Source organism: Megalobrama amblycephala, linkage group LG10 (assembly GCF_018812025.1).
Source record: "Megalobrama amblycephala isolate DHTTF-2021 linkage group LG10, ASM1881202v1, whole genome shotgun sequence".
Classification (NCBI taxonomy): Eukaryota; Metazoa; Chordata; class Actinopteri; order Cypriniformes; family Xenocyprididae; genus Megalobrama; species Megalobrama amblycephala.
In genome coordinates this window covers 3249809-3277743 of record NC_063053.1, presented here as the reverse complement: position 1 = coordinate 3277743, position 27935 = coordinate 3249809, and the positions used below count along the sequence as shown (strand labels likewise).

General features: G+C 35.3%; 1 protein-coding gene across 3 annotated transcripts; it reads left to right on the top strand.

The window, feature by feature from the left end:
* Positions 1-73: 73 nt before the first annotated feature.
* Positions 74-27730, top strand: LOC125276485 (myopalladin-like). 3 transcript variants are annotated; one of them, XM_048203984.1, is made up of 21 exons: positions 74-359; positions 4252-5166; positions 11367-11542; positions 11644-11689; positions 12890-13274; positions 13726-13800; positions 14320-14461; positions 14616-14639; positions 14737-14853; positions 14959-15700; positions 15789-17183; positions 18393-18534; positions 19154-19228; positions 20353-20574; positions 21715-21864; positions 21955-22031; positions 22141-22267; positions 22463-22670; positions 24716-24881; positions 25164-25297; positions 26790-27730. In XM_048203984.1, the coding sequence occupies exons 2-21, from the start codon at positions 4256-4258 to the stop codon at positions 26966-26968; spliced, it is 5493 nt and encodes a 1830-aa protein (XP_048059941.1). In that variant the 5' UTR covers positions 74-359; positions 4252-4255; the 3' UTR covers positions 26969-27730. The 3 variants fall into 3 exon arrangements, with proteins under 3 accessions (XP_048059941.1, XP_048059940.1, XP_048059943.1); XM_048203983.1 differs by having other exon boundaries at positions 75-359; positions 19151-19228; XM_048203986.1 differs by lacking the exon at positions 19154-19228 and having other exon boundaries at positions 76-359.
* Positions 27731-27935: the final 205 nt, after the last annotated feature.

The window sequence follows — 27935 nt, the reverse complement described above, 5'->3', positions numbered from 1 at the left end:
CCCATAATGCACTGCTCCTGTGCCCTCCAGACTGTCGTAGGTGCTCCACCAAGATTCTCACCATCCAATGAGGAGGGCTCATTCCCTGGCACACGCTTCAAATCCCTCCACCTCCCTTCAAATAACCTGCCACCGACACGCTGACGAATGTTTCTGCTTTATGGTGACAGGTCGCTCAGGCAGGCCGTTGCTGTGCCGCCTCTGCTGCTGCTGTAAACTCAAGGTTAACTTTGCTCAAGACTAGGAAAACGCTGTGGCAGCTGCGCTCAGGCCGTCTGGAAAGCTGGAATTTAAGTGGATTGTAAGCAGGTGCAGTAGATCTACTCATTGTGGAGCAGAAAGTTCACACTGAAGTTAAGGTATAGCACCTTGTTATCTGATGACCTACACGTCTCACTGCATTGCCTTGATTTCATCTAATGCATGCCAGTACATTTTAAAGGCACACTCTTTATATTTGTTTGCATCCAGCTTTGTATATAAGTTTGTTCAGACACAGTCAGTTTCTATTTTAGATTGGCGTGCCATAATGTTCCTTTCTAGTAAATCATGTACACAAGAAATATACATGGAATATTTAATGGATCATTCTGCTTTTGCAAATGACCAATATGATGTTTGGATTTATAGTGTTGTATTTTGTTCATGTAAAGTGAGCCCTTACTATAATTAGCTATGACGGTGGGGGGAGGCTGGAGTGTGTTTGCCCTGGATTAATGCACACAACAGCTGCCCGGACAGGTCTGTTGGAAGGGCATCGCTGCTGCTGTTAATTGCTCTGATTTGAGTGTCAGTACCATCTGCAGCCATATCCCGTTTCTGGATTCAATAACAACAGGAGGCCAATGGTGAAAGCCTTTCTCAAAGTTTGCTAGGAAGATCAAAATGTTTTGGGTCATACTTTAAATTAGATGTCTTTAATTATATGTACTTGCATTATTGCTATTGCAAAACACTTGTGCTTCTATTGAGGTGGGATACGGGTAAGCATAGGGAAGGGAAGGGTATATATTTAAGGGTGTAATTATCACACAAATCAATTAGAGATGTATTTACATGCAGGTATTTTTTGTAAATACACTTATGATGTAAAATCATTGCATCAAATGATTAGTTACATAAAAGATAAAGACACTTAATATAAAGTGGGACCGTGTTTTGATATTGGACTTTTTGACTGTTTTTGTGATGCATAAACTTCTAAAACATCCAAACCAGATGAAAATCCAACTTTGGAATATGTTATGCATGCATACTAATTCTTAAGGTCATAGAAAACATTTTATATTTACATTTTATAGCTGTCATTTTCAGGCCTAATGAGAACATGGAAATGAATGAAATTTTGTAGTGATTTTTTTTTTTTTTTTCTTGTTGTGCTCCACTCTAAAATTCTTTGTGATTGTAGTCTTGTTAGAAATGATTTTTAAAAATCCATATCTAATTATCAAAAATAACTGGAGAAGTCATGGATATTCTTTGATCTGCTATTCATGACTTTTCAGGATATTTAACAATTGATCTCATGTTTTAGGAGAAATTCTGATCGTAGTGGCAGAAAAATCTTCAATAGATCCAAACCAAATGCTTCAAATTCAGCTCTGTTTTCATAGTTTTAATAATTGGCTTGTTTAAGCTGAAACTATTATGCATGAAGGGTTCACATGGTAACAAAACACCTGGAAATATCAGGAACATTTTTATAATTGTCATTTCCAGGCTTGGAGAAGACATACAAACTTCATAAAAAACTTATTCATACAATTCATACAAACTTATAGAATTTTTCTAGTTTTACTCAGCTCTAAAAAAAAAAATGTAATTGGCTGGACATTGCTCATTGTGAGTGTAATTGTGTAATCTTCTTAATAAATAATTAAAATAAATATAAAATCTTTACATTTTTAAATATTAAATCCGTATTTTATATATATATATATATATATATATATATATATATATATATATATATATATATATATATATGTAAAAATCTATTTGAATGTCCGCTGAGGAAAGTGATCTTTGGGCTAAGGGAATTTTCCATAATATAGATAGAGCGTAAAAACAACATCCTTTACAAAAGTTCCTTTCAATTTAAAAGTCTCTTGCGACTGACTCATTCAACATCATTCAATAAATATTTTATATAAATATGTTGTATTTGGTATTGAGAAAGGGTCCATTAGTGCATAATATGGATTGAGTGAAAATTGCATTAATACAGCATTAGATGGCGGCAAACTTTACGAGTGAATGAGACTAATGCTGCCTTCACGTGTTATCGGAAATTCGATAATTCTCACTTTTGAAGTCGTGATTATGAGCTCATTGCATTCAAGGGAGGGCGTTCATGTGCAATTTTCACCTAAGTAACTCGTATTTACAATAATTCCTTAAAATTTGATTGTAGTAAGCTTACTTTAATTTGTACGGAAGAGGATTAGGGCCAAGCAATAATAAAAAAAAAAAAAAAAAACATCTCGAGATTAAAGTTGTTAAATTTTGAGAAAAAACTCATTACATTTTGAGAAAAAAGTCGAGATAAAATGTTGAGAATAAACTCGTTAAATTTCGAGAAAAAAGTTGAGATAAAATGTTGAGAATAAAGTCATTAAATTATGAGAATAAAGTCATTAAATTACGAGAACAAATTCGTTAAATTATGAGAAAAATATCATTAAATTTCGAGAAAAAAGTCAAGATAAAATGTTGAGAATAAAGTCATTAAATTATGAGAAAATAGTCGTTAAATTATGAGAGCAAATTCATTAAATTACGAATTTTTTCTCATAATTTAACAACTTTTTTCTCGTAATTTATGACTTTATTCTCATAATTTAACGAATTTGTTCTCGTAATTTAACGGCTTTTTTCTCGTAATTTAACGAGTTTATTCTCAACATTTTATCTCGACTTTTTTCTTGAAATTTAACGAGTTTTTTCTCAAAATTTAACAACTTTAATCTCGAGATGGTTTTATTTTTTTATTGTTGCTTGGCCCTAATCCTCTTCCGTAAATTTGATTTGAGTTGCAGCAGATTTCTAATTCCAACCATGCTTTGCATCAGACTGTATAAGGAAAATAAATGTTGAAATTAAGTGTTATTTTGTGGTTTTTACACAAGATTAACAAAGAGAAAATAGGTTATTGTTTAATGTTGTGTTAAGCTGGGATTTACAGGGGGTTCTGTAGTTTTGTAGGGTTACCATTGTGGTGAAAAGTAGAGCCTGTGATTAGTAGGGATGCAAAGGGGCGGAAAATTTCCAATAATTTTCCGGAAACTTTCCAGAATTTGCGGAAACTTTCCAGGATTTTTGAAAACTTTCGAGAAATTTTGGAAAGTTTACCGGAAATGTTCTGCCCCTTTACATCCCTAGTGATTAGGTTGAGGATGGGCTGAAAAACCTTTAAGACTGCATATTAGGGCTGGGCGATATATCGCATGCGATTCTCACGCGCATTTCGTCAGTAAAGCCGGTTCCCTGATTACCGCTAAATCGCCATCACCTGCTTTCAAATGGAGTGCCTTTTAATAGACAGAGCCGTAGTTCACGGACAAGCCACGCAAAATCGGGTTCATTATCGAAGTCGATTCATCTTCGATGCTGAACGCGATTTTGCGTGGCTTGTCCGTGAACTACGGCTCTGTCTATTAAATGCCGCTCCATTTGAAAGCAGGTGATGGCGATTTAGCGGTAATCAGGGAACCGGCTTTACTGACGAAATGCGCGTGAGAATCGCATGCGATATATCGCCCAGCCCTACTGCATATACTGTATGTTGTTTGATTATATACATGCAAGTATATAATGACAGTCTCTTTGATAGTTATAATAGCATGTGTTATTTGCTGTCTAACATTTAACCAAGATGTGAATGTGATGTTTATGTAAATGAACTGAAAGTAATTAACATTATGATGAGTGGGGCGAGGCTGAGAACTGTGGGAGCGAAAGGAATGCCGGTGACATGATTGTTAATGAGAGACACCTATGCATAACCCTGGCCTTGCTCCGCTTCCACGGCTCTCGGCCCCACCCTGCTTTGTCACAAAAATTTTAAGTTCTACTAACTTACAAAAATGAGTTAGTATTCTGAACTTATTGAGTTTCACAGTGTAACAGTCTACTAATACTCTAAAGAGAGTTAGTTGACATTACTTATAGATTGCTGAATGTCTCTAAAGTGGACCATCGAAATAATGTGTAGCCAAAAAATGTCCTTAATCTTTGTAATTTTGTTTCCAGCATCATGCAGGAGAACAACATGGATCAGCCCACGTCCTTGTCGCAGCTTTTACGGGAGAGTTACCTGGCCGAAGCCAGAGCCCACCACAGACACGGCGAACCGAGCTGCATCGACACCCCTCGACGTCTGGTGTACGGGACGCTCAAAGAGAGAGCGGATGATTCCGGTGGGAAAGTGGAAGCTCAGTTTCCGGACTTGTCTGCCTTCCTGAGCCAAGAAGAACTGGACAAGAGTGTCGATCTGGCTTGCAAAGCGATCAGCAAGGATCCCCGAGAACGTGAGGAGAGATGCCCACAAATGAGCCATTACAGTGTTCCTTCCAACAAACCCACTCCAGAAACGGAGGTTGTGTCAGAGAGACAATCAATCCAGCCTTCAATCCAAGAAAACACGATAAGGAACGTCAGAAGTACCAGGGAACCTGCGGCAGATTTCAAAAGACCCCAAAGAAATGCTCCTTACGGCTTGGAGACGCAATCCAAGAAGGAGTTCCTCAATAAGGCTGCTGACTTCATAGAGGAGCTTTCGTCTCTGTTTAAGTCCAACAGTTCTAAGCGAATTCGGCCTCGTACTTGCAAATCGCACCGGAGCCGATACCAGAACAAAGCCCAACTTGATGGCACTTCATACTCCATTAATGCAGAAGATAGAGAAAGGCCGATTCTACTTAACCAACAAATGGAGGAGCCAATGGAGATCAATCCAGTCATGGAGGAGCCGTATGACGCAGAGGAGCCCCAGGAACCGGAGCCACCTTGTGAAATAGAGTGTGAAGCACCGGCTCTGATAGAACCGGAGGAACCCGTGTGTGAACCTCCACACTTTATACAGAAACTCAAAAGCAGGGAGGTTCCTGAGGGAAGTAAAGTCCAGTTGGATTGTATCGTCAGAGGGCTGCCTACTCCTGAAGTTCGGTGAGTTTCTTTTTTATTGATGTAAATATAGTAATTAGTGGTGTTTTCTAAGTCAAGCATTACTATTATTATTGCTCACACAGAAAGCAGTCACATAGCAACTGCATACACTCTATATAGAACCTTAAAGGGTTCTGTCAGGTGCTTCATATATAGAACCTTTTAGGGGTTCCAATCATTTTTAGGGTGCGATTTTAGAACCCTATTGGAATTGCTAGGTTATTTTTTCTTCTCTGAATGGAATCACATTTTTGAGAGCCTATACATGCTCAAAAACTCTTTGCACATGCGTCAGAAGTGTTGAAAATATCAGAACAGTTATGGGTTTCAGAATTAGGTGTGGCAAAATGGCTCAGTAGCGGCACCTACAAAATTTCAACGAAGCATCCCTCACGCTACATTTCACGTACAAGTATGAAATTCGGTATACACATGTAACAGCCCAATACCTGCAAAAAAGTCTCTTGGAGCAAAATCTGAAGACCAACAGGAAGTGAGATATTTTGAATTTTCTTTGCAAATATTTTGCATTTTTTGCCATTTCCAGATGTTGTACTTTAACAAACGTCTCCTAGAGCTTTAATCAGATCAACATCATATTTGGTCAGTCTAATCTAATAGCCTTTGAGAAGTTAAATTCTGAAGATCTAGATTAAAAGGGCGTGTCCGTGGCAGCCTGACAAAGTCTGATGTTTCACCATAAAACAGGAAGTTGTTGTAACTCTGGCATACAATGTCCGATCTACCCCAAACTGCATATGTGTGATTAGAATCCTGGCCTGAAGACATCTACATGCCAATATTCAGTTAGTCATAGCACCACCTGCTGGAAGCAGGAAGTGTGGCACATCAAAATGACTTTGCTATTTTTATCCTCTATTTACCCACTTAAATGCATCTCGCCCATTATTCACTGTTTTCCTAGGGCCAATGGGTGGCAGTGGCTCCAGGTGCGAGGGCCCTTTCAACGTTGCTTGCAGCTTTGATATGGATTTAGTTTTACTTAATGAATTTTGTTTTAATTCATTTTTAATTTAAGTTAATTTTTATGAATTAAGCAGCTTATAAACATACTTTATCAATAGAAGAAAAAAAAAAAACCTGTTAAACATGAAAGTCTTATGCAGTTCTAGTATCATAATTAAGTATTAAGTATCAAGTATCATAGAGTTCTATATAGAACCTCATTAAACCTTTTTTCTAAGAGTGTAGCAACGTGCTAAAAGCAGTCAGTAAACCTTAAAGGGGATATATCGTGAAAATCTGACTTTTTCTGTGTTTAAGTGCTACAATCGGGTCCCCGGTGCGTCTGCTACCCCAGAAAACATGAAAAGGACAACCCAGTAAATTTGTTTTGGCAAGCCTTTCTCTGCAAACATGTGAAAAAAATGACCCGCTTTGATTTCACTCCCCTAGTGATGTAGGAAGGGGATGTTATTATAATATTACCACCCCTTAATCGGCACGTTAAAACTTGTAACTTCTTCCTGAGTCTCTCCATCAGTGTCGACTCCGGTTTGAACAATGTAAGGCTGAACACCGTTTCTGACAATCCTCATTTTGGCTGCGTGAGATTCTCCAGCTTTGTTGTTGTTGAGCTGTTAAAGCTCCGCCCTCTTCTGGAAAGGAGGCGGGAGCAGCAGCTCATTTGCATTTAAAGGGACACACACAAAAACGGTGTGTTTTTGCTCACACCCAAATAGGGGCAAATTTGACAAGCTATAATAAATGATCTGTGGGGTATTTTGAGCTGAAACTTCACAGACACTTTCTGGGGACACCAGAGATTTATATTACATCTTGTGAAAAGGGGCATAATAGGTCCCTTTTAATTGCAATTATAATGTAGAATGTAAATAGTACATTCATATTATTTCTGAATTATTCCATATATATGTATATGTGTGTGTGTGTGTGTGTGTGTGTGTATATATATATATATATATATATATATATATATATATATATATATATATATATATATATATATGCTAAAGGGAACTGCATTATGAAAAATCTAGTTTATCACACATATAGCACAAAGAGGTCTTCTGAAGGCTGACCATATAACTTGCAGTCTGAGCTCAGCCTTTCTAATTTTGCCACAGTGGAAATATGATGCTATGAGAATGCAGGCGAAATTAAAGTCCTACATCTTCAGTACAGCACAGTTAGCCAATGAGTATAAGAGTAAACAAATTACTAAATGGATACATCAGTGCAGATATGATAGATTTTTTGCAGCAGTGTTTACTTCGGTACAATGACTGTCATTTCTGTCCCATTTAATTAAAATAAACCACACAAAATGAGTGCCACTTCCTTACAAAATGACCATCTTATACCACAGTTATCAATGCAGTGTTATATTAGTATTATTTATATATACTATATTATAGTATTTATTAATATTTTGACCTTTTTTTATATATATATTTTCAGTTTTCAAACATTTAATATACATATATATTTTTAGTTTTACCTTTTGCATCTAATACTCTTACTATATTTCAGATTTATTCCAATTAAAGAAAACAATTTTTAGTATATTTAGTTGTAGTAAATTAGAATATTGTTTGATATAGACAGTAACTATTAGTTTAATGATTTCTTTACTCTTTCATAGTGAGTGTGTTTGGCATGAAACATGTTTATGTCTACTACAAGCTGCAGAGGAAGAGAAATCAAAAACGTTTAACAGTACCTTCGGACTTGAGCCTGGATGAGTTTTAAAGGCTGATTATCTTTCAGTCTCTCATAACTTGTAAAGCCTTAAAGCACTGTATGACTCAGATTGTGGAAATGTGCTGCTCCAGCCATGATATTCAGCTTGTGCTTCTCTAGAAACTGAACATCTCTCATAATACTCATGGTTTAGTGTTAAAGTGTGTTAGGTGGTGTTGTTATAGTGTAAAAGTTATTAAGACTTAATAATATGTAATGTACATATTCTCTGTTCAGTTATGATTTAAAACTGACTAAAATAAGTCTGGATGAACATTGATCTTTTGCATTTAATACCTTATTATAAATTGATCATGCAACTTTTTTGTAATAAATGCATTAAAATAAATCTATCACGCTTTTTACGTTTTTTTGCATTTAATAACTTAATTAAAATTTATCATGTGTTTAGCGTTTTTGCATTTAATATCTTAATTTAAATTTATCACGCATGTAACTTTTTTGCATTTAATGACTTTATATTTATTGATTATACATTTAGCATTTTTGCTTTTAATAACTAAATATAAGTTGATCATATATATCTTTTTGTATTAAATAAATTAATATAAATTGATCATGCATTTAATAATTTTACATTTAATAACTTCATATAAATTGATCATGCATTTAATATTTTTACATTTAATAACTTAACATAAATTGATCATACAGTTAATATTTTTGCATTTAATAACTTCATATGAATTCATCATGCATTTATTGTTTTTATATTTAATAACTTCATTTACATTCATCATGCATTTAATATTCTTACATTTAATAACTTAACAAATTGATCATGCATATAACTGTTTTGCATTTAATAACTTCATATAAATTCAACATGCATTTAATGTTTTTACATTTAATAACTTCATATAAATTGATGCATTTAATATTTTTACATTTAACAACATAAATTGATCATAGTTAAAATTTTTGCATTTAATAACTTAATATAGATTGATCATGCATATACCTTTTTTGCATTTAATAACCATATAAATTGATCATGTATTTAATATTTTTACATTTAATAACTTAACATAAATTGATCATGCATATAACTGTTTTGCATTTAATAACTTCATATAAATTGATCATGCATTTAATATTTTTACATTTAATAACTTCATATAAATTGATCATGCATTTAATATTTTTACATTTAATAACTTAACATAAATTGATCATACAGTTAATATTTTTGCATTTAATAACTTCATATGAATTCATCATGCATTTATTGTTTTTATATTTAATAACTTCATTTAAATTCATCATGCATTTAATATTTTTACATTTAATAACTTAACATAAATTGATCATACAGTTAATATTTTTGCATTTAATAACTTCATATGAATTCATCATGCATTTATTGTTTTTATATTTAATAACTTCATTTAAATTCATCATGCATTTAATATTTTTACATTTAATATCTTAATATAAATTGATCATGCATTTTCTATTCTTCTGAAAGCTGAAAGATATAAGCCTACAGTATGTTCTCATAGCAGTAGCTTGACAAAACCTCCATGTTCAAGCTGTTTAGACGTCTGTTAAACACCTTGTTGTTATGATTTGTTTTACTACAATAAATAATATAACAATTAATTAATCAAGGGATTTCTATTCTTTATGAAGCTATTTTCTATACATGATTACATTGCTATGATGTTGGTTATCAGTTTGTCATTGATGAAACCTCAGTGTAACATTACTCAACGCAAGCTTCCCACACTGACAGGTCAAGGAAACCCGTGCTTTTCTGAGTGTGTCTGTGTGACAGGTGACGCGTTTCGACAGCTGCTCTCAGTCGCGTTACACACGTTCAGCTGACCGAGAGACTGTGATGTCAGAATCATTAGATCATCTCTATACTCTTGTGAGAATCCAGTGATCCAGAGTAACCTGATTTTTCAAAATGATTCAAAGAGTTATTATTTTATTTGAGAATGTTCTTCTGACCATCTGTACAGTCACATTACATCTTCATTTTACTTAACCTTTCTTTGTTTCCAATGTTCTAAGTATGTAAAAAAAATCCTATGATGTTGTAGCATGCCTAAAAATGTCAAGTGTTTCTCTGTCAGAGATAAATATGTGCTAAATGGCTGACAGATCTATTAGTGTTTGTTGTGTTGGTGATTGAATGAGAGGCCGTTCTATGTTTAGCTCTGTATGTTCATGTGTGTCGCTCAGGGATGCTGCTGTCCAGTTTTATCAGGGGTTCCTGCGCCGTGGGGCGAGTCGAGAGGGAAAATAGACTGAACAGGTGCAGATCTAGTGCTGGATGTCTCTCCCCTGCAGCTCACACTGTCAAAGTAGAGTCTTACTCACTAGAAATGACCCTCATTGGCTCATGGATCCAACCCAATACATTTCAGCCATGTCTCGCCCTTGGAATGAACCACAACTTGTCGCTTCAGAATCGCTTTAAAATTAAGGGAGGAAGTTTTAAGAATTCGGAAGGGGATGAAGTAAAATAATTGTTGTACAGTCACACTAGGTAAGGCTGTAGTAAAGATATATTTTTTTGGATTCAATAATGTTCTTTTAACCCTTTGATTTGTTGCTGAATAAATGCTGTTGTACTTTGTCTTGTGTTACAGTGTGGATCTTATTTTTCTGATGTGTTTGATAAGGAGGACTGATTTTGGATGATTTGTGATGAGATTGAATTGGTTTTGAATGGTTTTGACTTCAGCTTCACCTCAGTAGCTTGATATCTAATAGTTGATGAAATGAAAATCCTAATTTTATTGTATTTGGTGAAATAAAAATGTGTCTGGTGTCATTAATCCTTTTAGTCATTACATCAAACGTCAAGTTTAAAGAAAATAGCTTTTTATCAACTAGTTTTTGATAAAAGGAAATGTACCGTTTTGATGTTAAGCATTAAGCATTTACATTTAAGCATTAAGTACATTTAATTTGTCTTGATAATGTGATAGTGATAGACTGAAAAAATATCAAAAATTCAGCTATTTTGAGATTTTTTGCATCAGGTAACAACTTTGTCTGCTTGGATGATTAACAAAAGTGCTAGGTCCTCTTTGTGTCATTTTGCAAAATCCATCAACAATTTTGTTAGGCTATATATTCCCTGTTTTCTCATTTTTGGTTTACATGATGCATGATGCATATATTGCTGAATAAAGACGGTTTACCTTTGTTTTATAAGGCTTGTGTTAATGACCTGCAGGACAGTGTTCGAATGCATTCATTTAATGTCACTAGCAGGCTCAAAATATTGAAGTAGTGAGTTAGATATGCATTTGAAGATGTTAAAAATGGTTAAAAATGAGCTGGGCTGAATCATTTGTCTTCGTTTCAGTCTGTTAAAGATCAGAATACAATATAGTTTTTTACAACTGAGGTCAAATTAAACCAAATGTTTAATACATCAAGTTTTAGATGTTCATTAATGTTCCTGTCCTGAATGTAACATTCTGATTGTTTTTCAGATGGTTTTGTGAGGGTAAAGAGTTGGAAAACAGTCCTGATATTCAGATCATCACCAACGGTGAGCGACACTCTCTGATCATAGCAGAGGCTTTTGAAGAAGATACAGGCAGATACTCGTGCTTTGCCTCCAACTTTTACGGCACAGACTCCACCTCAGCAGAAATCTACATTGAGGGTAAGTAAATTAATTATTGAGCATTTAATATGAATCATTAATGATTAAATGATTGCAGCGGCAGTCCAAAATCAAGTTTGCATCATTTCATTTTCTAATAGGAGCGTCATCATCGGATTCTGACGGAGAACAACATTTTCAAGCACAGTGAGTTTCTAGATTTTCCAACGTTGAATCATGTTATAAGAATTACATGCACATATAGACCTTCTGTAGCCCCGCCCCTTTTCAGTGTTCTGTCTTCCGGTTTGTATTTCCACAGCATGAAGGTAAGATCTTACAGATTTATGAATGAACCGCTTGTTTTAAAATCTTCCCGGTCTACTTGACATTTGTTATGACATTTAAACATTTACAATGCCCGTGATAACTTTTGTTAAAGTCCCCCTGTAGCCAATAATTTTATCCCTTAAATCTCATCTTTGATCACCAAAATGACATATTTAAACGTTTTTTCCTGTGAAAAAAAATTCTTCATGCCTTAAAAAAGCTTGAATGAAACACACTTTCCTCATTTAGTTTACGCAGATCAATGAATATTCAAATTAGCCCCGCCTCCACTCATTCACACCAGCTCAGAGATCCACTCGGTCAACTTACTGAGGTAAATGCTGCACAGTGGTATCGCTCTTTACAACATCGGCCACATGACGGTAATTAATATGATTAGCATTTTGCTTGACTACGTTATCAAACAGCTAATAATGTGATGCTAATGTCAGACAGCTGACTTCTAACTCAGTATCCTTACAAATGCTTTGAACAACTCAGAACGTCAGTGGAGAAAGGTGTATCGTTCATCATGGCATTGTAATCATACACCAGCTATATTGCACGATTTTTCATATCAACAGAAAAATATACCTGGATAACCTGGCTTCTCTCAAGACTCTCCGGCTAGTTCTCTGTTAATGATATGCTAAAGCCCGCAGCACATTGATGTGATTGGTTACAAGGTAGTTTGTGACGTCACAGACACCAGCGATTTCAAACCGCAGGTCTTTTGTTCACTGCAGTTTTAAGGAGAAAATACTCAGCAATAGTGTTGACATATGAATTTGCACATGGTTTGTCTTAAAGCATATTAAAAACACCACATAGACATACAGACAACATTAAAAACTTCATTTTCACCACTGGGAGTCTTTAACTCTACAATAAGTAAATCCACTTCACCAGCGAATTACTCTTTGCCATAGAAATATACAGAGCTACTGCAAAAACTGAAGTTCAAACACTAAATTCTAAAGATGGCCGCACGCTTGTTTCTCTGGCGCATAAGGTTACCCATTGCAGTACCTTCATGGACCCCAAGGAACCAGGTTAAAACACATACGTTTTTTTCAGACTTCATAAAAGATCTCCTCAGCCCAAGCCTGCTGAGGTCTCGGTAGAATCCAGCACATCTGCTGAAGACGCCATACCAACTGTAACAACCACCTGCGCTGAGCCACCAGCACCTTCAGACGCAGAAGCAGTGCTGCTGACCGCTGACCCTCCCTCTGAGCAAGAAGATACAGAACTTCTGAGTACCAAGATCATCAGCTCTGAAATACCTGTTCTAGAACCAACCGTTCCTGCACTAGAACAAACCATACCTGTACCACCAGCGCCAATATCTGATGTGGAACCCACTCCACCTTCTCCACCCCTCACCATAGCACCACCATCACTTCCATCAAGCCAAAGTATTTCCGATATATTGTTAACATCTCAACAGAGCATTCCTGAGGTATGAAAAACACACCAAATCTACAGTTTTGATTATAGCCAAATAAATAGGGGTTAAACAGATCATAGTTGATCCGTGATCCATACATCCCCACGGTTTGTCATCCATGTGTTTCGCCGATTAATTGCTAAATTTCGCCATCAGTTCAGTACCCGCACACTGTTATCTGTGTGCACAGCCACACACGTTTCAGTCTCGCAAACAGCGAGTTGATTCCTCTTGCGCTTGAGCGGACACATACACACACACACAAAATTATGTCAAAATACCAGTCTTGGCAAGTATTGTAAACACAGTCTAAGCACAGTTTTTTTTTTGTGCTGAACCATAAAAAATTATCCAATTGGTGAATCAAAAACCGTAATATGATCCGAACTGTGAGTTTTATGATCTGTTTAACCACTACCACTAATGCATGTGTTTCTCTTACATTATATGTTTTCTTTTTCAGAATCTAAATGGCAGCAGTAGTTATTTTCAAGACTTTGATGTAAGACCCATAATGGCAGCTCCTGTTTTTACAAAGGTAGAGCAAACAAAACTCGTATTTCTAAATCATTGAGAGTCAGTTTTCAGAATGATGCTTGAGTGCAAAGGCTTTTACATGTTGTTCATATGGGCAATTAAATATAAAAAATGTTTGAAAGAATATGTATTGTATTCATATTTTAACAGGTTTTAACATTTTGCTTGCATGCTCGTCGAAAATCTAAGGAGTCAATACCTTATTATGCAATCAGACTTAGGAATTTTGCCTTGCAGACAATAAAACAGGCAAAAAAATCCAATGCAAGTAATTTCTGGAAATATCATAGAGACTTGGTGGTGACCTTGTTTGACTAGCAACCACCTAGCAATGCCCTTGTAACCCTAATTAAATTGCATAGCAACACCTTGGCAGCAATCCACAAATACTCATAGCAGTCATGGTGGTAGTTTTGCATGAGCGAACACCTCTAACCTTACCTTCAGAATATATAAAATTGAAGTTTTTACATGCTTTTCATTCCTCTGTCATTGAACACCATTGTCTCTTTTGGTGCAGAACCTTCAGGATGTCCTGGCTCTGGAGAGTCAGCTGGTAGTGCTGGAGTGCCGAGTAAAAGGCAGTCCCTCCCCCAAAGTGGACTGGTACAGGGAGGGAACACTTATTGAAGACTCTCCAGACTTCAGGATCCTCCAGAAGAGTATGTCTAATTTTAGTATGCATACATTAAGATATGTGGTTGGACCTATCTTTGAAAAGTCTGTTAACTTGTAAAAGAAAAGCTTTCAATGCATGAATTGTTCTGCTTACATTTGGCTTCTGATAATCCACACATTCTGCTTTTTTCATCCCAGAACCAAGATCTATGGCTGAATCTGGTAGGTGGATTTGATTACACATGGTTTGTCAAGTTAATTATTTCAAGACACTAACCACCTAACAGTCTACCATTTCTCTGTTTGGTGTGGACTTCAGAGGAGATATGTACGTTGGTTATTGCGGAGGTCTTTCCAGAGGATTCTGGGACATTTACTTGCACAGCCAGCAATAAATATGGCACAGTTTCCAGTATCGGAGTGTTGAGAGTGAAAGGTAAATTTATGTGGAATAGATTATAGGGTCAGTTTTTGCATTTCAAAATGTTAAAACATAAACCTCAAGTCTAATTCTGAAACATATATTTGTCTGCATCAATAGGACGCAACGCCAACCCCAAAACTACAAGCACTTTAACTGTGGAATCCTCCCCACCAAAGGTTCCAGCAACAGACCTGATATCAACAACTTTGAAGCGTAAGCCAGATGTTCCTCTGGTAAACAACAAGCTTCACTCAAGTATGATTTGTCTTGACCCTCTGAGCTCTGGCTATAAGCAGTCAGACCCTCTGGACTCTGGAACACTTCGTTCAGACTCTCTAAACCCTAGTATGTTTCGCCATGACCTCAGCACTAGCCTACCTAGTCTAAACCCTCTCAGCATTGGAAAACACAGCTCAGATACTTTCAGGAGTAGTTTACCTCAGCTAGACCCACTCAGCTTCAATGCATCTTCACTGAACTCTGATTCGAACCATAAGTCTCTCAACTCTAGCACTACACACTTCGATTCAGGAGGGTCTGGTTGTAAGCCTTCCACAGAGGTGACCCAAAGTCCAGCCAATGGATTAGCCTCCGCCATCACTTTGGGCTCAGATGCCTGGGTTGAACCATCAGTAAACTCCAGTAACCATCAAGAGCAACCACCTGTTAAACCCCTACCAGATCCCCCAACTTCTTGCCTCAAGACAAGACCCGAGGGTGTGTTAGGGAATCACAATGAACCCCGCTCTGGTTCTCGAGTGGGTCTCCGCGTAACCTTTAAACTCCCCGAGGATGAAGAAGAAGAAGAGAAAGACATGTCATCCAAAGAACCACCACCGGTGTTGGCTAAACCAAAATTGTAAGTACCAACTTCGGAATGTTGCAAGACAATTTGAGAGTAAAAAAGACCTTCTGAACTGTTTTCTCCTTCTTTCATCTTATCTTAGAGACCCAGTGCAGCTTCAGATCCTCCACAACCAGGTGCTTTTGGAACAGCAGCAGGAGAACGTCTCCCCAAGCCAAGAGTTACCACATTTAGACGGGACAAGTTATGAGCCACCGTCTGTCACTCCAACTCACCCGACTGCAAATCCAGTGCCATCCCCACTCCGACCACCTCTCGTAATTAACTCTAGTCCAATTCCACAGCTAATCCCTGCATCCATCCCTGCAGCACCTACTCTCACCTTAAAATCTGCTCCTGTATCCCAATTGAGCATGCCTTTAACCAATTCCATGCCCTTGCCACAACTTACTCCATCAGCCCCAACCTTACACAACCCCCCTCCAGCACCTCAACAAAATCTAGTTCCTACTACTTTGTTGAATACTGTTCCACCAAGTATGGTTCCTTCTACCCATATACCCCAAACAATTGTGGCGCACAATGTGGGGCCTATCTCACCCAATGTGACTCCTATGCCAAGTGTGATCCCAATAACTCAACCTTCAGGAGCTATGCCTATGCCTCAATCAAATGTGGGACACTCTACACCTTTTCCACAACTTATCATGGCTCCTTCCACCCAACCAAACCCTAACCACATGGCCAATATGCCACCCATTACTCCTTCCAGTCATATATCACAAATAAACATGAATCCAACCTTGCAGATGAACTCTGTTCACATTAGTGACATGAGTGTTGCCAAAACACAAGAATTGATGACACCTGATGCAGCAGCGGTGAACAACACTACACCAAAATTAAACACCACTTCAATTACTCATCCCAGCATGGCTCCACAAGACACACGTTCTCAAAGTGTGTCCTATCCACCCCCGAGTATCATCACCTCACCGCATCTGGTGAGAAATCCACCTGCGCCCATCCCGAGTCCTATGTCTCCACCTCCGATGAACAACACCCAGCCTCCACTTCCCGGGATTATCCCGATCTCTGCCCAGAGCTTCAGCTACACCAGGCCAAAGGAGTTCATCGCAGCCCAGACGCTCTCTCCTATCAGGAGTCCTTCTCCAACTGAGTCACCTGTTCCAATGCTCCATGAATTAGCCGCACAGATATTCCCGAAGTCAACACGGGAGCTCATGTCACCAGTCAACCAGTTTGCTCCGTCCCCAAGAAAGTTTCCAACAAGAGTTCTGGAGTGTCCAAGCAGCCCACCATATGTGTCCTCACCACCTCTTGTGCCTCCTGGGCTGGTGAATTCAGTGTTTTCTTTTAGACCTCAGTCACCACCACAAGCTTCTTCACCAACGTCTAGCAGCTCTACCCCCAGCCCCATCCAAAATCCAGTGGCCTTCCTTAGTTCTGTCCTTCCTTCACTGCCAACATCTCCTCTAACCAATGCCATGGGGCTGCCTAAGAGGGCCCCACCTGTGTAAGCAAACACAAACACAACATTTCATTATTATATCATAATAAGGTCACACTTTCTCTTAGGCCCTGTTTACACCTGGTATTAAGATGAGTTTTGTCGATAGGATCACAAGTGGTCGATGCTAAATACAGGTGTAAACGGGGTCTAAAATGTTTTGAGCTTGTCCACTTTCGACCACATCCAGAGGTAGTCGAAAACGCTTATACAACTTTCGTAGTGTAGGTCCGAGCAGCCACAAAAGACCGCCTACTGACTTAATGCGTAATCATTATGGGAATGGGGATTTAAACTTTGTCGGCTGAAGACCCAAGTTTGGTTTGAAGATGAAAAATGTACCAAGCACAATGTTCTCTCACCATTCCTGATTTCAAACACGCACCCACAGCATTCAGCTTGGTCTTGTGGCTATTAGAGCAGATTTCGTGTCATCGATTTCATATATAAATTGTGCACGCTTTTTTTGTCTATTAGATCTAAAGATTTGAAAAAAAGCACACTTATCCGCCTATAGATCATCCCCTCGAAGAAATCAGGACAGAATTGGTTGAAAGTGGACAAAAGAGACAGATTAAACCCACCAGGTGTAAACGGGTGTGTGTCTCCCTTGTCTACTTGTGATCCTATCGACCAAAACGCATCTTAATTCCAGGTGTAAACAGGGCTTAAGATACCACTCCAGTTGGCTGTTAATTGTTGTGACTAGATCAGTTAGTCAGTGAGTTTAAATCAAGAAACAGATCTGTGTAATTTGTGAACAAATGAACTGATTCATTGAAAAGATTTGACTCGAAAGAATCATTTATTCAACTGTTTCTCCCTATGAACTTTCACAAAAGTGCCAAGAAGAGCTAGGGTGGACATCAAGATTCTCAGGGAATAACTACTTTTATGATTGTTTTATGTCATTTTTGAGCTTGACAAGTCCCCAGTACTCTTTCATTTTCATCATTTTGAAAAAAGAGGCCACTCAGTCCACAGTAATCTTTAGAAACTCACGTTATTGTGTTTCATTGAAGAAAGAGAGTCAATGAGGAGTTTAGGTTTTCACTTATAATGTGATTTACCCAACATGATCAACATGCTTCTTATACTCATTAAACAACATTCCAGTCAGCCAATGAGATTTAAAGGTTATAATGAACCTTTTTGGGCTTTGCTGAATCTTCTGTTGTTTCTTACCTCTGTCTCATTGTGTTTCTCCATGTTCAGGCCTCAAAGTTCAATGAAGAAGAATCAAAGAGTTTCCAGACTCCTGTCCGATGACAACATCCGTGAAAGCAGGGAAACACTCTTACAAGATATTGAGAAGAAGTTGCGATTTAAAGATGAACCACTTCGTTTTGGACAACAGGTATGAAGTGTAATAAGTATTACAAAGATGTAAAAGTTTTTTTGTTTGACTAGTGTATAGTACAAATAGTAGGCCATGTCTTTGCATGGTTGGCAAACATATACAATTGCTCATCTGCTTTAGTTCACTAAAGCAAGTTATAGATTGAGTTTCTTTAGGTGACACACAATTACTGAGGGTTTAATCTTGGTTTGCAATAGTGTTTTTGTGGGCTTATACAAAACACTGACTGATGGAGATGGAGAAGGAATATGGAAGAAAAATATCCCGCTAGATAACATGGCGTATATGTACTATGTTCCAAGTACCATATTTAGATGAACCTCTACTCTCAAATAAATCTCTGCTATATATATACACATGCATACATACATGCGTGTATACATACAAACATACGTGCATACATACACATATAGTGGCTATGCATCAGCGAGGACCTTCCCATTTAAGAATCACTCGTTTCACATTTCATGTGTCAAATATGCGTCCGCATCATGCACCATATTAACACTGTTTCTTGTCAGAGTAACACTATAACATCATTTATCACACATTTGTCTTGATGTGTGACTAGTGTCTGTGTTTACATCATCGTCATTCATCCTGTCCTCCATAGAAGCCGAGTTATGTGGGGGAAGTGAGCCGATCGCTCGGACCAAACATTCCCACTGCAACAGTCATTAACTATGACGAGGTACAAGGAATTTTCTCCTTTGCAAGCAGTGCTTTGTTCTGTAGTGCATTTTAATCAACATATAAGAATCAATTTGAAATAAAAACAAGAAACATGATCTTTCTGAGCTAATATAAAGTGGTAGATTTTTCCACTAATGGAGTTGCATGGATAATATAGGGAGATGCGGCACGTTTCATCAGTTATGTTACGTTAAAGAGAATGTTTAAAGGCCATGCAAACTTTAACATTAAAACCTGAAGTCAGACTCATTTAATAAATAATAAAAATATAGCAGTGTCATTGAAATGAATCGTAACTAATACTCTAACTAGAATTATATCACAAAAAGATTATGCATGAGCATCTTTAATTTTATTAAAAGCTACATGTTACGTACTAACTAAATGAGAACATTAATATCAGTGTTCAATGGATATCTCAAACTGAAGCAATAATGACATGAGCATTACATGAGCATGACTGTCATCTACAGTATAGGTTGCTGTTTTTCATCACGAACACAGTTCAGTGTCTATGTGAATGCAAACGGTGTCTGTGAGTAAACATGAGTGGTGGGCATGAGAGACTAGACAGAGATAGGAATGAACAGGGCCGTTCTGTATTATAAATAGAGGTGACTGCTTTCAGAGATGTTGGCGGTTGGCCAGATTTTACAGAGACAGACCAGTTGGTCAGGCCTCTTGATATACTAATAGGTACTTTTTTAAAATGGGAAGGAATCATGTCATGCTTTTTTAGTGACCAACGTTGGATATGTTTTTTTTGCATCCCAAAACAGTCTTAATTTATTTTTATATGACCGTTTTTACCCTCTCTTCAACCCCCAGAACTTGACGTTTTGATATATAATGTAATGTTATTAGTGTAATGGGTTCACATATTGTAAAATGTGTCACTGATCTGATCTTGTGACCTGACCACTGATTAGCATTGTCATTTATCAGATATATCTTGGTTTGTATGTTTCTTTAATGTTATTTTAGACACAACTGTGATCATTTTGATTATTTAATTAAGCATCTGTACTGAAAACGTTAACTTTCAGTTAGCTACTGTAGATAATGTTTCCACAGATAAGATAATAGATAAGATAAGTTCATTTGATATTATGTGTTTTGTAGGAATACAAGGTGACGAGCTTTGAGCAGCGGCTAATGAGTGAGATTGAGTTTCGTTTGGAAAGAACTCCAGTCGAAGAGTCGGATGATGAAGTTCAGCATGATGAAATTCCCACTGGAAAATGTATCGCGCCCATTTTCGACAAGAAACTGAAGCACTTCAGGGCTGTGGAAGGGATTCCTGTCACATTTACCTGTAAAGTTGTTGGAATTCCAGTTCCTAAGGTGAGTGTTTGACCGACTGAGGGATTCTCTGATGTTATTGTAATGCAGGCACAGAAAATAACTGATTTTGTTGTGTACGTTAACATTAAAATTTTAATGTTTTTGATAGAAGTCTCTTCTGCTCACCAAGGCTGTATTTATTTATCAAAAATGCAGTAAAAATTGAATGAAATATTATTACAATTTAAAATAGCTATTTTCTATGTGAATATATAGTAAACTGTAATTTATTCCTGTGATCAAAGCTGAATTTTCAGCATCATTACTCCAGTCTTCAGTGTCACATGATCCTTCAGAAATCATTCTAATATGATGATTTGCTGCTCAAGAAACATTTATGATTATTATCAGTGTTGAAAACAGTTGTGCTGTTGTCATATTTTTGTGGAAACTATATATATTAGGGCTGTCAATAGATTAAAATATTTAATAGCGATGAATAGAATAGAATAGAATAGAATAGAATAGAATAGAATAGAATAGAATAGAATAGAAAATTCAAAATTTTTTATCAATTTAATATGTTCTTGGTGAATAATACTGTGTATATATATATATATATATATATATATATATATATATATATATATAGGGCTGTCAATAGATTAAAATATTTAATAGCGATGAATAGAATAGAATAGAATAGAATAGAAAATTCAAAAGAACTGTTTATTTTAAATAGAAATATTTAATAATACTATAAATATCTTTACTGTAATTTTTATCAATTTAATATGTTCTTGGTGAATAATACTGTATATATATATATATATATATATATATATATATATATATATATATATATATATATATATAGGGCTGTCAATAGATTAAAATATTTAATCGCAATGAATAGAATAGAATAGAATAGAATAGAATAGAAAATTCAAAAGAACTGTTTATTTGAAATAGAAATATTTAATAATACTATAAATATCTTTACTGTAATTTTTATCAATTTAATATGTTCTTTGAGATATATATATATATATATATATATATATATTAAAATAATAAATTAAAATATTGTAAGATTTCAGAATATTAAAATCTTTAAGCAGAACAGAAACATAAATATATGTTTCAGTTCTGTCTCCAAACTGCATCCTTATGGACTTTTATTTTGTACTCTTCACACAGGTTTACTGGTTTAAGGATGGAAAGCAGATTTTGAAGAAAAATGATCACTATAGGAAAATCAGAGAGGGTGATGGGACGTGTTCTTTACACATAGAAGCCGCTACAAGTGACGATGACGGCAATTATACAGTCATGGCAGCAAATCCACAGGTAACGGCAGCAAATATTCCAGAGACAACCATCAGAAATGACTATGAATTATAGTTTAAATGAAAGCCGAGCCTCTTTTCATGTCCACAGGGTAGAATAAGTTGCTCTGGCCATTTGATTGTCCAAACGGGTCCCGTGCGAAACCGGCCCTTGGTGCACTCTCAGAGGTGAGTTGCATCAATGCTCAGCTTTCATTAAGTTCTTATCCAGTTGCAATGGCTGACAAAGAGACACGTTTTATAGACTTGTATGTATAACATTTCAACATTTTCACAGAGTCAGAGCACGTGTACAGGAAGTGGAGGGAGAACCGACTCAAGAGCGCTTCTTCCGCCCGCACTTCCTGCAGGCTCCAGGAGATATGTTGGCCCATGAGGGCCGGCTCTGTCGGTTAGACTGCAAGGTACTGCGAGATATACAACATATCTGAGCACTTAAAATATCATTGCATTTGCACATAGTTTGTCTTAAAGCATGTTAAAAACACCACATAGACATATAAACAACATTAAAAACTTGATTTTCACCACAGGGGGACTTTAAAACCATTTAAACGTAATTCATTTTGCATGCTGTGAAATCTTCTTCTGTGCTGTAGGTGAGCGGATTACCCCATCCTGAAATCATGTGGCTTCTGAACGGGAAGCCCATATATCCAGACATAACTCATCGAATGCTTGTGAGAGAAAATGGGATCCATTCTCTGGTTATTGATCCTCTGACTCAAGCTGACGATGGGACGTACACCTGCATCGCCTCAAATAAAGCCGGACAGAGTTCATTCTGCCTCGAGCTCAAAGTCGTGGGTGAGAGACTGATCGTTTCTGAGGCTCTTTTTAACATTAAAGTGCTGTTGAAGCTCATTTCTGCCATATAAGATAAAAAATCATCCTTTGGTGACATAAAAAGTTTAAATTATGGCATACTAAGTCAATTGTGTAAAAAAATAATCATAATTATGAGATAAAAAGTTGAAATTGACAAAAATTGTTGATTAAGTCATCTCATAATTATGACTTAGTTGTCATAATAGTGACTTTTTATCTAAATTTTGACTATCATAATTGACTATAATGATAATTGTCATAATTTTGACAGTCATACTCATAATGACTTTTATCTCATGAGTTGGTCATAATTTTATTTTTTATCTAAATTTTTTACTGTCAATTTTGTCATAATTTTGTATGTCATGACTTTTTATCTTATAATGAGTTAGTCATAATTTACTTTTTATCTCCATTTTGACACTCATAAATGACATCATAATTTCGACTGTCATAATTGACTTTTTATCTCAATTTTGACTTTTTGTAAATTTTGACACTCATAAATGACTTGTCATAATTTCAACTGTCATAATTGACTTTTATCTTAATGTCGACTTTGTCAACTTTGACTCATAATTGACTTGTCATAATTTCGTCTATCATGACTTTTTATCTCTTAATGAGTTAATGTCATAATTTACATTTTATCTCAATTTCTACTTTTTGTCAATTTTGTCATAATTTCGTCTATCATGACTTTTTATCTCATAATGAGTTGGTCATAATTAACTTTTTATCTCAATTTCGACTTTTTGTCAATTTTGCCATAATTTTGTCTTGACTTTTTATCTCATAATGAGTTAGTCATAATTGAATTTTTATCTCAATTTTGACTTTTTGTCCCATTTTTTTACTCTCATAATTATGAATTAGTTGTCATAATAGTGAATTTTATATCAGTATTGACTATCATAATTGACTTGTCATAATTTCGACTGTCATATTCATAATGACTTTTATCTCATAATGAGTTAGTCATAATTGACTTTTTATCTCAATTATGACTGTCAATTTTGTCATAATTTCGTATGTCATGACTTTTTATCTCATAATGACTTTATCTCAATTTTGACACTTTGACATTCATAAATGACATCATAATTTCGACTGTCATAATTGACTTTTTATCTCAATTTTCAACTTTTTGTCAATTTTGTCATAATTTTGTCTATCATGACTTTTTATCTCATAATGAGTTGGTCATAATTAACTTTTTATCTAAATTTCGACATTTTGTCAATTTTGCCATAATTTTGTCTTGACTTTTTATCTCATAATGAGTTGGTCATAATTAACTTTTTATCTAAATTTCGACATTTTGTCAATTTTGCCATAATTTTGTCTTGACTTTTTATCTCATAATGAGTTAGTGTAATAATTGACCATCTCATGTTCGACTTTTTGTCAGTGTTGTCAGAATTTCATATGTCATGATGTTTTATCTCATAATGAGTTGGTCATAATTGAATTTTTATCTCAATTTTGACTTTTTGTCACATTTTTTTTACTCTCATAATTATGAATTAGCTGTCATAATAGTGACTTTTTCTCAATTTTGACAATTTGTCAATTTTCCCTCTCATAATTGACAATCATATCATAATTCTGACTTTTTTCTCATGACTTTTTGTCATAATTTCAACACTTTGTCTAATTTTCAACTCTTTGAAGTTACATTTTTGTCATAACTTTGACTTTTTCATCTCAGAAATATGATTTACCAAAGCATGATTTTTTTTGTGGTATGGGCTTCCATAAAGTACATCAGAAATGTTTGTGAAGATGCACATCTCTGTTATCAGTGGTGTCTTGTAAGAGTATGATTTTTAGATGATGGCTGGTTTGTTGTAGGTCCCTCATTATTAGTAAGATTGAGTTTGGTTTCATGTAGTACAGAGTCGACAAGACTGAGCATGCCTGATCTTGAAAACCTCCATCTTAAATGCATGAAATTAGCTGACTGATATATATTGTGCATCAAATATTTGATCCTCTTTTCCATGTCAAATAATCATTTGCAGAAAAAGAGATAAAGCAGGCTCCACATTTTGTGGAAAAGCTGCAGAACACAGGCATCGCAGAAGGCGCTCCAGTGCGTTTGGAGTGCAGAGTTGTGGGAATGCCACAGCCGCTCATTTACTGGAAGAAAGACAATGACACGATCCCTCACTCGAAGGACAGAGTTAGGTGAGTTGCTTGGTAAATATGTTCTCTTCTTTTAGTAACCACTGGAAACAACCCGTCGTACCAGCGGTCATATGATGGCCGTTCCTGCTCTGACACTATCAGATGAATAGTGAACTATATGAAACCAGCAAGCTGTTTTTAGGGTTTTTCAGCAGAAGTGATGTGATGATGAACAATGTGCTTTGTTCTTTTGAGAACATGCATGCAGTATATAATACAGTAAATGAATAAAAAGCACATTAGTACTTTTGAAATTCACATTCTGTGTCTTTGTTGTCCCAGCATGCATCAGGACACTACAGGTTACGTATGTCTACTAATTCAACCGACCAGAAAAGAAGATGCTGGCTGGTACACGGTGTCTGCGAAAAACGAGGCTGGAATCATATCATGCACAGCCAGACTAGACATTTACGGTGACTCTTTTATTTATATGTTTCAGCACTGTAAATTTGTGAAGTTAAAACATAGTAAAGCTATAAAGTATTTAAGCTACAAATGTAACATTCTTCCTCAATGATTTAAAGCACAGAGTACAGGACATTTGCTAGCTGTACTGTATTAATGTAAGTACTGTATTAATACTCCATATAAAACTATTTTAAACATATTTTTTTCTAATTATTTTAAAAAGTTATTTTAATACTTCTAAAGTAAACTATTGTATTATATTCCATCTAAAACTATTTTAATATAATGTTTCTAATTGATTTAGGAATTCATTATAATAATTACAATGAATTTAAACAACTATATTAATACACCATTTAAAACAATTTAAAAAAATATTTCAAAGGAACTTAAGAAATTATACTAATACTTAAAAATTAAACTATTAATACTCCATTTAAAACAATTTTGAAACAATCTGTCGAATTATTTTAAATTATTCTAATAATTAAAAAATAAAATGAACTACTTCATTATACTCCATCTAAACCTATTAAAAGATAAAATTTCTAATTGTTTTAATAATTTTCTCCATCTAACAATTTTTTATAAAAAAAATAATTTAAGAAATTATTCTAATTAAAATATATTAATACTCCATATAAAACTATTTTAAACATATTTTTTCCTAACTATTTTATGAAAAAATAAATTAAACTATTATATTATACTCCATCTAAAACTATTTTAATATAATGTTTCTAATTGTTTTAGGAATTTATTATAATAATTAAAATTAATACTATATTAATACTCCATTTAAAACAATGTAAAAAAAAATATTTCAAAGGAACTTAAGAAATTATTCTAATGATTAAAAATTAAACTATATTAATACTCCATTTAAAACAATTTTAAACAATCTGTCTAATTATTTTAAGAAATTATTCTAATAATTAAAAATTGAAATGAACTACTATATTATACTTTATCTAAACCTATTTAAAAATATTTTTTCTAATTGTTTAAAGAATGTATTCCATTAATTAAAATTAAATTCTCCATTTTTTTCTAATTAAAGAAATTATTCTAATTAAAATATATTAATACTCCACATAAAACTATAGTTTTTCCAAACTATTTTAAGAAATTATTCTAATAATAAAAAAATAAATTCAACTACCACCCAATTAATACTAAATTTCTAAATTAAAAAAAAATATCTAATAATCATAATGCATGCTTTTTAATGACATTATATTAATAGAGACACAACATTCAATATTTGTATTTTCATAAATTCATTTTTCACTACAGGACTAGTGAAGTGAACTGCAAAAAGATTATTAATAAAGGCGAAAAAATCCTAAAAGAAATGGTGACCTGTTACAGCACCAAAAACATACACTTTCCCTTATACGATGTTGTTGTGTCAACTATCTGACTAAATCATTAGGTGAGTTTCTCACAGCACACACTGAACACAGAAGACTTTAACACATCTGTTTGTGTGTGCAGCTCAGTGGCATCAGCACGTCCCTCCACCTCTGAAGAGAACACAGATCCCTGCCAGTCGCTACACTGCTCTGACCGGACACGGACTGGATATAAAGTCAGCCTTCCCCATGAGTGACAACGGCCCCGTCATGTTCCTCGCCTCCCGATCGGGCCGAACACAAGAGAGCGAGGAGCTGTAGATGCTCGCAGGTTCAGGATGGTGTGTTCAGTTGTTGGTAGCTAGTTTAGCAGTCTAAACTCAAACAAGCATCTGATTTGGACGAACACTTTGATTTCCCTCACTGCATTTAACATTATTTGCACAAGATTTTTTCCCCCTTTATCATGAAATTTGTGCCATTTGAGGCATTTTTGTTCTGGTCAGTTTGTTGTAATCCTTTGGCTATTCTGCCTTACATATCACATATATTATACAATTATGTAATATTGTTTTATTAGACTGTGTGTCTGTTGCATTACCAACTGTGAATGTAAAAGCTTCTGCAGGTTTCATTCAGCAAAACTCTTCGACTACTGCTATTGATTCATATTTCAAGCACGAGTCATATCAGCAAGATTATAGATTTAGAGATCAAACAAAACTTTGCATTTCCATCCTAAGTGAATCACAGTTCTGCTGAAATCATCACATTTATTGTTGTTTTAATAATAAAGTACTACAGAAGAATGGGGAAAAATGGTCGTACCTAAATTCTCTTGCACTGCACATGGAAGGAATGTTTATATAATATTGTTCCTGAAGAATAAATACTGCAAAGTTCTCTGCAATGTGACAGAATCAGAAATATATTAGATATTATAAATTGTTGTGGAAGTTTACAAAGCCTTTAATCAAATGTATTGTTATACAATCACTAGGATACATAAATGCAAATACCTGATTTGTGAACATGTACAATAGTTGTTTTTCTTGAAAATAAAGTTATATTTATTCAAACACAGACAGTGTTTTGTATTATTTGTGTACTGAAGCTCTTAAAGATGCAATCTGTACGATTTCTGTCCGCTAGAGGTCGCTAGAAGCCTATTCAAAACAAAGGCGTAGCTTGATGACGCCAAGTTTGAGCGTGGAATCTTGGGACATGTGGTCTTCACCTCACAGCCGGTGTAAATAAATCGGGATTGGACTCGGGAAGAAATCATGTT